The sequence below is a fragment of the Podarcis raffonei genome, chromosome 5 (assembly GCF_027172205.1).
Source record: "Podarcis raffonei isolate rPodRaf1 chromosome 5, rPodRaf1.pri, whole genome shotgun sequence".
Classification (NCBI taxonomy): domain Eukaryota; kingdom Metazoa; phylum Chordata; class Lepidosauria; order Squamata; family Lacertidae; genus Podarcis; species Podarcis raffonei.
The window spans coordinates 65680361-65693663 of NC_070606.1; the positions used below are offsets into that span (position 1 = coordinate 65680361).

At 47.3% G+C, this 13303-nt stretch overlaps 1 protein-coding gene across 3 annotated transcripts in view; it reads left to right on the forward strand.

Moving 5' to 3' along the window:
* Nucleotides 1-261: 261 nt before the first annotated feature.
* Nucleotides 262-13303, forward strand: part of SLCO2A1 (solute carrier organic anion transporter family member 2A1) — a 63145-nt gene continuing 50103 nt past the window's right edge. The window contains exons 1-2 of one of the 3 annotated variants that reach the window (XM_053389863.1): nt 262-345; nt 2178-2282. In XM_053389863.1, coding sequence (XP_053245838.1) covers nt 277-345; nt 2178-2282 — 174 coding nt within the window. In that variant the 5' untranslated portion in view covers nt 262-276. Of the gene's footprint in view, nt 346-1831; nt 2283-13303 lie in introns of those variants that run through there. The other 2 variants (XM_053389860.1, XM_053389862.1) reach the window with 2 other exon arrangements.

The window sequence follows — 13303 nt, forward strand, 5'->3', positions numbered from 1 at the left end:
AAGAAGGCATTTTTTGTGGCCAAGTTTTCATCCATCTGCCATAAAAATCTCTTTGACCCAGAGACCTTAAAAAAAGCAAGAACTGGGGGTGGGTGGGAACCTATTTTAAGAACTAGTTATCATTTAACTTTGAGTGGCTAATATTTCATTTCTAGGGACATGGCGTAATAGGAACATCAAGAGGCTGAGATCTTGCAGGTGGTGATCAAGATAAAAATGGGTTTCAAGTATAGTGAAAGGATGATGAGATGAGCTTTTGCTCGAGAGGGAGAGAAGATGGACACGTCTCGATCAATTCCAAAAGCTGCAATGGAGATGATGAATAACTGTCCCCCATTACTGGAGGTAGGACATGAGGTGGTAGTTGATGCAAGTAGCAGGTTGGTCGTTTCATTACAGGTTGACTTGAGAGGCAGAGGAATGGGAGTAGGGAAAATGTCACCTTTTGCTGTCCGTCTTCAGGGGTTTACCGAGTTCTTGGTAAAGGATAGACTTGGAGAACAAGTAGTTCTTACAGAGGCTATGGAGGGACGGAAAACCAAGATACTAAGAGACTGTTGGGCGGGAAGAAAGGGGGCAGCAGGCTGCCTGAGCTATGGAAAAATTAATGCCATATAAATGGATGTATAGAAGCTGAGATTAAGCACTGAAGAGTAGCAGACAAAGCTCCAAGACTCCTTAAAGATTACTTTGTGGTGCATGAGCTTTCATAAGGGAGAACTCACGGGAATGCCATTTTGTTGGTCTCTATTTAATTACTCCATACTACAGTGGAACGGGGAAGGACCCACAATAAAAGGGTCCATATCAGCTGGCTCACTGGAGAAGTTTCCCAAGTGTCACCATTTTCTACTAACAAGCAGCCTGAATATAACTGGGGTTTCTTGATCCAGATCTCCCCATGAGGCAGGAGACCTCAACTTGTAGGTGGAAAATGTTACTGGGGGCAGGGGATGCTGTCATTGAAAGCTTCCCTTTTTTTTAGCTAAATACAAACACACACAATGCCCTGCCAGTAGAAAACTAATACAAGAAGGAAAAGGTCCTAGCCCCTCCTCTCCGTGATCTGCTAGTTTTCTCCTTGCAAGCGTTTGCTTATTGAAGATAGCAGAGTTCCCTCACTTCATTTTGCTATACTTGTAGACACAGATCAGGCAGCCCAGAGCCACCTCAGCCACGTTGGGGAGGTTAATATTTAATCGAATCGGTTCAATCCCGTTGGCCTCCCGGAGACGAACATGCTGGGCCGCTCGCGGGGTCAGGCCTCCGTTGTGTCAGTGCCTCTCGAGGTAACTGCGGGGCGACTGGGCTTCCAAGCAACGGGGGAAAAGAAGCGCCCACCGGCTAGGTTCGCCTGCTTGGACCATGTTGTCTGCAGGGACAGCGGCCCGCCTCGCTCCGAGCTGCAGAGAGCAGCCTAGGCCACGGCGAGGCCCTTCTCCGTCGAGGCCGGCCGTGCGTAAAACGGCCGGGGGAGATCGATTCTTTTGCGCAAACGCCCCGTGCCACGGGCGCCAGTCCCCGGCCAGAGGCCTTTGGAAAGCTAAGGGCTGGAGCCAAACCGACCGCAGGTCGAAGCCTGACCTCGCACATGTGGAGGGCGCATGCCGTGCTCGGAGAGACTGCGAGCGGCCTCGCCCACCACCCCACCGACGACACTTTCACAAGAGGCCCCGACGGCAGGTTCAGCCGGAAACCTCGGAGAAGAAGCCGGAGCCTGCAGCCCCACGTCTCCCCACGGAGCGCGCGGTTTTGGAGCCGAGGAACTCGGAGGGAAGGGATTTGCCGGCGCTCCCTCCTGAGGGTCTGACTTCCTGCGGGGTTGATCTCTTGGGAGGGATCGAGAGGGAAATTTTGCCCGTCCCCTCGGAGAGCGAAAAGCTCCCACCTGCTTTTCGGGCGGGAAGCGCCGTGTGCCCGGTAGCGCATTTCCCAGCGCCTGCTTTTACGCACTAGAGGGAAAGAGGGAGGAGAAAGAAAGTTTCATCATCGCTTCGGAGTGCGCCGCAGAGTTATAAAAACGGCACGCTCCGCGCTCTTTCGCCCGGGCAGCTTTTCGTACTGGCTCGCGGGTAGGTTGCGAAGAAGGCAGGCACCTGAGCTAGGCTGTTCACGAGGGCGGGCAACGAGAGACGGGCTGCTGAGGCTCCGGGCTAACTCGCCCTTTGTCTCCCGAGGAGTCTCCAGATCGCGCCGAGCAGACCATGGGGATGGCGCCGGAAAACGGCAAAGCGCCCAGGATTGGGAACACCTGCTCCGCGAGCGTCTTCTGTAACATCAAGGTAAGGGGTCCCCCGGTGCAGCTTTGCTGCTTGGGGGATGGTGCAATGGCTTGTTTCTCATTCATTACTTTGAATGAAACTGTGTGTATTTTTATGTTCGGACTTTTTTGGAGTTCGGCTTCTGTAGCGCACGAGTACTGCCAGTCAGTCCGACTCCTGATGCCAAGGAAGCGCTTGCTCTCAAAGCGACCTCCGAGCGCATTTAGTTAGAGACTGGACCGGGTTCATCTCGTGGTCGTGGATTCCATTGACAGCAATCTGTTTCAGATTTAAATTCCCAGAGTTGGATGCAATCCTGTGCCCACTTACCTGGGAGTAAATCCCATTGAACTAGGTGGAATGTAATCCTGAGCAGCCCTGCATAGGATTGCACGGTTGAGGCTGCAATACTGTTTGCGTTGTACTGCGCAACCCTGACTATAGGAAAATCATGTAAATTGCACTGGTTTTAAGTTACCCTATTCCAAACTCTGGGAGGAATTTGACCTGCAATTCCCTTTTTGCCAGCTAAGTTCTGCTGACTTGCCAGGTCATGAGATGGATTGAAAGGGATTTGGAATAGCCTCTCCTTGCCCTGTCCCATCCCTGCCACACACCCTTTTTTGGACTTAAACCAGCATAAATTATGTTGATTTAAATTCCACTGGTTGAACTCCAGGTTTGGATTGTATGTAAGCCTCACTGAATTACTTATGGGTGAACATGGATAGGACTGGGGAAGAAGGCTGCAGTTCTGTGCACACTTACTTGGGAGTAGTAATCCTCGCTGAACACAGTAGGACATATCTCTGAATAAACTTGCATAGGGTTGTGCTATTATTTTGCAGTCTTGTGCACACTTACCTGAAGTAAATGCTAAATAACTAAATGGCAATTATTTTTGAGTTTAACAAACACTGAATATATTGCTCCGGTTGCAACACAGTCTGGATAGGGATCATAAAGTGGCATATAAATTCTCCATTGTACCTGTAACCAACATTTATAGTGCTCTCCTCTCCTCACCGACAAACGTCCGGCTTTATTTACCTGCACCTGAGTGCTTTCACCCCAATCCACAGATTTGTTAACCTGGAACTCAGTGGGAATTGATTTTTAATTCAAAGACCATGTCTTGGATGGTGCTGTAAATAATTGCTTCTCCTCTGGAGTGGAAGCCGTCCTTACTTTTGCCTTCTGGAAATCTTGATGTTCCTTGGTGTTGCTGTTTTAATCTTCCCTCTTTTATCTCTCCCCTCCCCTTATTGGAGATGATACTCCGTAAATGGATGAATGTTGTCTCTTGAACGTGTGTGCATTTCCCTGCCTCATATATGAGTAATAATGACACTCAGAAGTACCGTATTTTTCACTTCATAAGCGCACCTACTTTTCTGGGGGAGAATTCAAGAAAAAAAAATGTGGCTCTTGGGGGCTTTTGCGGGAGGTGGGGGAAGTGAGAGAACCTCGCTCTGTCCCTTCCCCCACCTCCCGCAAAAGTCAGGGATAGCCGCGCGAAGCCTCCCCAGGGCAGCGGGATGAAGGCTCCCTGCTGCCCTGCGGAGGCTTTGCGGGCTACCCCAGAGCTGCTCAGGAGCTTGACAGGGCTGGCAGGGGAAGCTCAGCTCCCCCCCCCCAGCCCCAAAGAGCAGGTCGGGGCTGGCGGGGGAAGCCTGGGTCCCCCAGTCCCAGGGACCACACATTTGCTCCATAAGACGCACAGACATTTCCCCTTAGATTTTAAGAGGGGAAAAGTGTGTCTTATGGAGCGAAAAATACGGTAAGTAGCGGTCGTTGTTGCATGCTGTTGCCGATCCAGAAGATTGCCGAAGTGCTGAAGGATGCTGTCTTTGCAGAGGACAGTCTGGCTTAGCAGCATATTCCTCTTGCTGAGAGAAGCAGGGCAGCTGCTAACCAGCTGGGGAAAGAAGTATAGCATCTGATCCCCTTCCTTAGGAGTCGGTGGCCACCAAAGAAGTTCAGAAATTAGAAAAGGAAATAAAAGCGAAGCACAATGGCTTTATTGAGAGGGAGGTCTTAATACAGTGCTGTGGGGCATGCTGTGTTGAGTGCGTGTTTTGAACTTGTGTATTTTTTGTAACTGAAGGGGGGGGAAATAGGAGCTTTGTGGGGCAATCTGATTTGGGACCATGCTGTGGATAGGGAATTCTAGGCTCTGGGCATGATGATCTTATGTCGGGGGGTGGGGACACACTCTCTCTTTAGATGGGAATGTGTACTATTTGGCTTTGGTTGGACGGTGTTCTCAAAGCTACGAACATGAGTTTGACCAAGCTGCGGGAGGCAGTGGAAGACAGGAGTGCCTGGCGTGCTCTGGTCCATGGGGTCACGAAGAGTCGGATACGACTAAACAACAACAACTATTTGGCTTACTGCTGCCTTAGGGGGCCTTCCTGATTATTCTGCTGAATGGAGACCTGGTCTTTTGCCCCAAAGTCCTGCCTTGATGGCACCACTTACGAGAGCAGGAGGGAGTTAACCCCTACACATTATGGTCCTGGTGAAAATTGCTCCCACAGGTCTGTTTACACAGGGAAGGAAACTGGTACTGGTGCAGTTAGCAGCTCCCCCCTCCCCCGCCCCAGGGCAAATACATCACAAAACAGGGAGGGGGAGGATTAAGTGCTTCCATATTGCCCCCCCATGGCCCTTGTCTGGATCTTTCCACCCCCATTTGACTGCTCTTTTTGATGGCACAAGTGCAACCCATGCATGTAATGTAGTGTGTAGTTTGGCACCACTGCAGCCAGATGCATGCATATATCAACAGAAAGTGCCAATAAAATGATCATTATGATAGATTTATTTATTTATATTGATGGGACTTGATCTGAGCGAGTGCTCATAGCTTTGCAGCTTTAGAATTCAATCCTATAGCATCTTTCTTGACCTTACAGGTCCAACCTGAGCGGGAGAGCTCTGGAGAGAGAAAAAGTACCTTTAGCTGGGCAAACTTTCCCAAGAGGGAAACTGTTTCAAGAGGAAACTTCCAGTTTGTATGAATAAAGGAGGCAAATAAGAAAACAAAAAAGTCCTGGTGGGAGGGAAAAGAGTTTCAAGGGAAGCTGTTGGGATTGGTAGCATAATCCCAAATGAGAGTGGAGGGATAGAAACCTGTTTAGATTGAGAGCTCTTTGGACAGTGATGAAATTGCTGTAAGCTTCCCTGTCCAGGGACAGAGTTGGGTACAGATAAATAAACACTTGTCATCCTAGTGAACTGGTCATGGGTGTAAATACATTGCAGATACCCAGAGAAGCACAATCCTATATTTACTTCCTTGAATGGCACAGCAACGGGGACATATTTTTCCAATGAGTCTCACTTGCACATTCCAGAGCTGGTGAAGAGGTGGAGGCAGTTGTATGTTGGCCACTAACGTTATGCAACCGTGCTGTTTACAGTCTTGACAATAGCATTGCAGAAAGGGTTTTTATCAGCGTTCCCATAATAAATGTGAGGTTTCATGAGGCAGGCTAGCCGATTGTAAGTGCTTTGGCTGACTCAGGGCGTGCAGGGAGGAAAGCCCTCAAGTGAGAACAAATATTCCCTGCCTTGAATTTTTCTGGGTCAAAAGCAAACACGCTTGACCTTTTTCCTCCCTTCCCATTCTCAGAGTTGGGATAGGCCCTACAAAGTGAGCATACTGGTGCGCTTACCTAGGATAACTCTGTAGGAAGAAGCACCTTTAATCATTAATATTAATAACATCAATAAATGTATTGCCTGTCCTTCACCAACGCCAAGTTGCAGGGCAGTTTACAAGAATTCGGTATTAAAACCAGTTACAATAAATTACAGTTATGGGAATAGGGTGGGTCCCGAACACACACTTCTCAAGTGTCAAAGGTAAAGAGGTGTGTTTTCAGCATTTTATTGTTATTATTACTGTTCATTTTACAGCTTTCTGTTTTTAAGGGGAAAATATTCAAAGCCGTTTATAGCCTAAATTCAAACATCAAATTAAACAATCCAGAATAAAATGCTACAAAGTCAAATAAAAAGTATACATTCAAAGCAACATGTTTAACAGGGAACTAAAATATTATCTTAAAAGATTTCAAAATAAAACATTACAAAGGAGGTCAAGTACAGAATGCACATTTAACGTAGCAAAGTTAACAAAAAAGCAATTATCCTAAACACTTCAAAAGAAAACGTTACTAAAGGAAGTCAAATATAGAATGCACATGTAAAGCAGCATAATTAACAAGAGGATAAAATATTGTCACAAGTATAGAACATACCTCCTGCCATTGCTGCAAATTGTCCCAATGATGGTTCATGGCAGGCGGCGGCTGCTGAAGCTCAGGCTTTATGACCTGGGCCTACACTAAGACACAGCCTTTTGCAGAAAGCTGCATAGTGATGGTGTCAGGAGAATCACTCTGGGAAAGGGAATTCCACAGCTTAGGGGCTGCCATGGAGAATGGCCTCTCTCAGGCCACCCCTATCCCAAACTTACCCTACCAGGTCAAATGAGTTTGCTTTGTGTCTGATGCAAATGTTCTACACAGAACCTCCGGAGCTAACCCTGTACTCTGTGATTGAACAAAATGATTTAGAACCCAAGCAAAGCTTGTACCACCAAGCCAGCATTAAACCTGGACAAGAAGTTTGTGAATAAACATATATTTGCCACAAGCCCGCTTGCTGTTTCACAATACCTTCAGCTGCAGTGGGTTTATCTGTTACTTTTGCATTTATTGTTGCTGCATTTTTATCTTGCCCTCCCCCCCAAGTATCTCATATGTAGTTCTTTTCTCTCCCCATTTTGTCCCCAGAGCAAGGCTTTGAGCTAGATCAGACTGAGAGTGTTGCGAGAAAATGATAGGCCATGAGTGGGCATTTGAACCCGAGTTCCTCTGGTTCTAATCCAACTTTCTGCTCACCATGCTGGTTCATCTGGACCTTGATCCCCGTGGCTTTTATACGAAGGTGGGGTGGAGGATCTTTTTCAAGAGGACCACATTCCATCACGGTGATCCTCCCAGAGGGTCGCATGCCAGTGGCAAAAACTGGTCAAAGGGTGGATGTGATCCATACCTTTAGTACAGTAGACTGCTTTCCAGCCAAGCAGAAGTCAGAGGCTTCTGCATAGTCACCCATGTATACACCCCACACACTTCTCTCCATGCACCGGCCAGGCGAGCAGTTTAAGGACACATTTCAGCCAGGCAAAGGCACCTGGGGAAGTCAAGAGGCTGGAGTGGTGAGGAGGTGTAGCCTGGGGAAAGCAGGCTTGGCCTAGAAAGCTGCATCTGCCTCCTCCCCCTGCCCCCGGCTTGAGGTTCCCTACTCCTGTTCTACACCCACTCGATTTGTGGAAACTGCACCTTGTCATTTCTGAATGGGGTCATAGTCGCCTTTCAAATCCCACAGCAGTTGTGTTTCTCCACAGTTTTGTGTGTGTGCACGCCTGCACATGTGGAAACATGCTGTTTAGTCTGGCAGCAGGACCACTGCAGAAATTCATTAGTATTCATTAGCCAGCATGCTAGGTTTGAAGCTTTCCCTGGTTTCCCATCATAAGAATGAACGCTGGTGTTGGCACAATGATGATTTTGCTACCTTTTGTTGTTGTGTTCCATTGGCATGGCAAGTTTGCTTGGGATGGGTTCTCTCCACCTGGCAATCTGTTTGCTTGCAGGATGGAGAGCGGCAGTCCCGTGTTCCTCTCCGTTATGACAACAAGGCAGCCCTGCCCCTGGCGGGATGATGTCTGTGTGGAGCTGAGGTTTAGTCCTCGCTTTGTCTTCCCCAGGCGAGAGCTGGGGCAGTGCCAAGACCCTACCTGCGCAGACGTTGTTGGCTGTGCCAGAGAAACTAAACAAGCAGCGTTACTTTCATGAGCTCCAGCAGCAGCTGCTAAACATTGCTCTGGTTCCGGTACAATGCATTTCTCTGTTAAATACACCCCTCAAGCTCTGGTCTGTCGGCACAAGATAATGGAGCTCCTATTTATTTTATGGCACGGTGTTTACAGAATGCCTTTCTCAAAAGTTACTCCAGAAATAACAAACAGCAGCCTTTTCAGAGAAAGCCCTCTGTGCTGAGTATTTCTTTCTCTGCCCCCCCCCCCACATCCCGGTTATCCTTCATCTGCTGTGGGAGAGGTTGAATCACTTCCACATGACTCTTGAGGTGGGAGCTCAGAGGCCCCTAACTGCTGATGTTTAGCCACAGCTAGTGATGGAGGAGGAGGAAGAGAAGGGAGCTGGTACCGCTAGTATCGTGGTCCTTAGATATCTGTTCATCATGGCAAATTCATAGATAAGAAGCTGCACGGAGACATTTGGGAGCTTCTGGGGAATTGGCAGCTGAAAGTAATAAAAGTTGCTGAGGAAGTGGATTGTTAACAAAAAAAAGTAAAGGTAGCTTTTTTGGACCGTGATAAAATATCCAAAATCTATTTTAGGACAATACCCTTTATTAAACTCATCTTGTGAAATAATGTGCAAGCTTTTGAGTTTTAAAAAAATTCTTCCATCAGGCTGGATGGCTAAGAAAGTGGCTTAGGGGAAATGGAGATGCTGAGCTGGTGATCATGCCATGAGTCTTCGTCTGGTCAGAGTCTTATGGCCCAATGTGGGAGGAGGGAGCCAACCTCCTCATTCGAACATCTCCTCCTTCTGCCCACATTCTGCCATAAGACTCTGACCAGATGCAGATTCATGGTGTCTTCCACGAGTTCCTTCCACTTTGCTTTGTTTTAATTTAGCCTGGTGAAGAGTTTTGGAAAACCTGAAAGCTTTTGCTCTTACTTTGTAAGATTGTTGTTGACCTAATAATGGAAAACCTCAATTCAGAATTAAGCAACCAGAAATGCCAGATCTGATTAGAAGTTCATTTCCATTTCAGCATGGGAAAAAGGGGAGACCATCTCGAACAAATGCATTGGCTGTTATTTTGTTTTAAAGGTTTAGGAAAGGCGGGTTTTGATCGGAGAATGGTTAGGATTGCTGGCTAAATCAGTCCTAGTCCAACTTCTGGAATGGTCTCTTGCACCAAAACCAATGTCGTACCTTCAAGATCAATACATTTTTTGTGGCATCAGCTTTTGTGGTCTGCAGAGTCCACTTCATCAGATGTATGAAGCATTACCCTCAATTGGCAATTAGGTGTGCATGTGTGTGATAGACACATTCAGCTGCAAAAAAGTATACAGTCTGCAACAAATTCAGTTAAGCAGCCATTCACACCAGCAGTCATAGATGCTCCTATCTAGGCGTTGCCCATCTTAGTTCAATATGTGTCAACAGAGACAGAAGCCCATACTCAGACCAAAACTGTGTATATTTTGTACTAAAAATGTGTTTGCTAAGGAGAAGTAAATTTGGTGACCTATATACACTATACAAATCAGGGCCAGGCCGGGTTCCGGGCCCCGGAAATCCCCAGTGGCACACAGGGTGGGGCAGGGATCCCTGCATGGGGGTGCCTGGTTCACGCCCCCTCAAAATCATGTGCCTGGGGCTGTGGTCCCCTGGCCCCCTCCACACTATACCCCTGGTTGCAGTTGAGGGTCAGTTTGTCAGGGAGCAAAAGGCAACAGGATGAAGTCAAAAAGGATGTGGATCTCTGGTTTCCGAGTGTCCCAAATCTTTGCGGAAAATAAGACCAGAAATTCACTGGTCTTGTGGAGTGCTGTGAGGGGGGAAGGGGGGGTCACTGCTTTTTTAGACTTTGCAATAGCACTTGCTTTGTAATCTATGGTGGCCAGGAATTCAATGATGGCCAAGAATTCATAGGAAGCTGCCTCATACCAAGACAGACTGACAGAGTGGGGAACAGAGCATTCCTTCTCCACCAGTCCCCTTGTTAGAAGGACACTGTTTACAAGCATAAGCTCCATTTCCATGCCTGGTCATGGAAAACACCCCTGCTCCCCTCTCATGAGACACTGAAAGGCCTCTTGGCTGGCTAGTAAGTTTCCTTGGCTGGCTTACTCATTTCAAGAAATGCATCCAGTAATTGGAGTGGCAGAACTGATTGTAACTGTTCCACAGTTGGGTCAGTCTTGCAAGAAGCCATTTTTCTTGTCACCCATGGGGAATGAGATTCTCCCCCACCCACACCCCAATGGTAGTGCAATCTCATTTCTGTGAATGGGAAGAGAGTTGCTTCCTTTGTGGCTTGTCTAACATGGGTATGTAGAAGACAGGATCACTATTAAAACCCTCTGGAGACTAGTTCATTCTGTTAATTTATTTGCAAGGTTAGCAAGCTCCTTGACCCTCAGCTCAAAAAGGTTTCAGCTGAAGCGTTTAAAGTAAGGATGAGAAGTAATAATGGCCTTGAACCCATTAATAGGTGCTGTGTGCCTGACTGGCGGAGTTGCTTCTGATGTCATTCCTTGGATTCTACACATTTTACTGAGGCTTGGAAGCCAGATTCCTTCCAGCTCTAAGAAATGTCAGCCTTTGCTCAGAGCAAATGTGCGGCAGTTGAAAGGATGTTGCAAGGCTCCCTTGCTGCCTTTTTACCTGGTTCATGTAATGTTGGTAGGAAAGCAGAGTGTTGATAACTTCGTGATTGAATCAGGATGTAGTGTGTGTTTATCTTGGCAGCAGCACCAAAGGTGGGGGGTAGTTTGGAGGAGGAGAGATCTCTGTAAATGAGAGAGAGAGCTGGTTCTTTTCTTCCTGCTTTTTGCCTTTGCTGAGACAAGCTGGAGAGAATAAGTCGGGAAGTAAGTCCTGTTGAGTTCAGTGGGGCTTACTCAGGTAGGTGTGCCTAAGTTGTGCAGCCTTTGCAAGCTTACTCAAAAGTAAGTCTCCCTGAGTTCCACAGGACTTGCTTCCAAGAAATTATGCCCATGATCACGACCTCATTACAGCAATGCACACTTATTAGGGAACAAATCCTGTTGAGCTTGGCGGGACTTGAGTAAACATATTTAGAGTTGGGCATACAGTGGTACCTCAGGTTACATACACTTCAGGTTACAGACTCCGCTAACCCAGAAATAATGCTTCAGGTTAAGAACTTTGCTTCAGAATGAGAACAGAAATAGTGCTCCGGTGGCACGGCGGCAGCAGGAGGCCCCATTAGCTAAAGTGGTACTTCAGGTTAAGAACAGTTTCAGGTTAAGAATGGACCTCTGGAACGAATTAAGTACTTAAACCGAGGTACCACTGTAGCTGCTTCTCTCGACCAGCACACCTTTTGGTGGCAGTTGCACATTAAAGAGGATGCTCTTGCAGAAGCATGAAATAAACCACTTATGGCTAGGTGACACAAACACACACACTCTCTGGCTGTGTACACACCATATATTCAAGGCACATTCAAAGCACATTCCCCCACCTGAGGGGAACAACCTTCAGAAATTACAGTTTCCAGGATCATTCCAGGGGAGAGGGGAGAAATGTGTTTTGAACATCTCGTCTACAGATTGTCCTGTTCTGTTTCGTGGGATTTTGCCTTCTTGCCAGCGCCTGGACATGGACAACTGCCAATCATAAGGCCGGAGTGACCCGCAAGTGCCCAAAGAGGGCAGCTGTTGCCAGCTGAGCTAGACCACTCAGGGGAAACAAGAGCAGGCAGGCCCATTTTTCTGAGGGAGGGTAAGGTGGCTCCATGCCGAAATCTCACCAAGGAGTGGTCACCACAGATAAGACTAGCACGAGCAAATTAAGCAGCGGGAGTTCCTGATACTGTGGGCAAGGGCATGGCCTCCAGTGTCGGTATGAGAAGGGAGGTTGCCTAAGTGCGTAGGTCAAGAGAAAAAACAAAAGGGATTTGAAAACGCAGAGGAAACTCTGGTAATCCCCACTCCCTGCGCTTATCTAGCACAGAGTAACAGTGCAAGTACAAAGAGCCAGATATGGAAACATGCGCGCACACACGCACTCCAGGAATCCAGAGTCTGCAAGCAAACTGGTGGATTGTTGGGTAACTAAACCAGCAGGGCCTTTATTGCAGTGATACAGCAGTAGGAACCGCGCTTGCTGGGGAGGGGAAGCCCTAATGAATAGGTGACAAACCTGAGGGAGAGAATTCCTTTGGCGGTGCTTTGTCCATAGTAGTCTTAGAGGATCAAGGAAGCCAACTTAACTCAGGTAATCAGCATGATTGCTGTTAACTGCAGCTTTTAAGGTATTTCTTGATTGTATTTTAATACCATCTTTCCCCTTGACCCAAGAAGCTTAGGGTGGTTTACATGGATTTTTGTAGGAGTGAAGGAAGCTGCATTATGTTGTCCGACCATTGGTCCATCTAGCTGAATATTGTCAACGCGTTCCTCCTTTCTTTTCTGCAAATCACAGGCCGTGTGAGACAGTGACTTGCCCAATGTCACCCACTGAGTTGGGATTTGAGCCCCCAGCCTGGCGCTCTGTCTTGGCCTTTCCAAACTACAGGTTCCCCATTCCTCATATAAAGGAATCTCACTCTTTTTTTAGTAAAGCTGCAATCGTATGCACACTTACAAGTCCCCTTGTACGTTCTTCTGTGTAGACATGCATAGGCTAAGGTATATCGGGGTCGGCAACCTGTGGGCCACCAGATGATGTTGGACTCCAATTCCCATCATCCCTGACTGTTGATCATATTGGATGAAACTGATGGGATGGGAGTCCAACAACACTTGGACAGCATACAGCTGGTTGTATTTTTCAGGAGAAGGTCTTAAAAAAGGAACAGAAACAATAAAAAGGTTCGTTTCTTTCTTTAGTCCCTTTTACACTTATTCTGGTATAGCAGAGTGACTGAAGAGTATAAACTGCAAACCAGGGGGTGCCCCATTCACTCATCTTGCTAAGTAGGCAACCCCCTGTTCTGTTAGCCCCCAGTCTGAAATATGAGGATCATGACTACATTAGTTCACTAATCTGTTCATTAAACCCTTTGAGCACATGAAATGTGCAGTATAAATGTTAAGTACAGTGGTACCTCGGTTGTCAAACATAATCGGTTCTGGAAGACCATTCGACTTCTGAAATGTTCGACAACCGAGGCGCAAAGGGAGAATTTCAGTTTCAGTGGTGAAAACTGAACACACAGTGGAAGCCATTAAA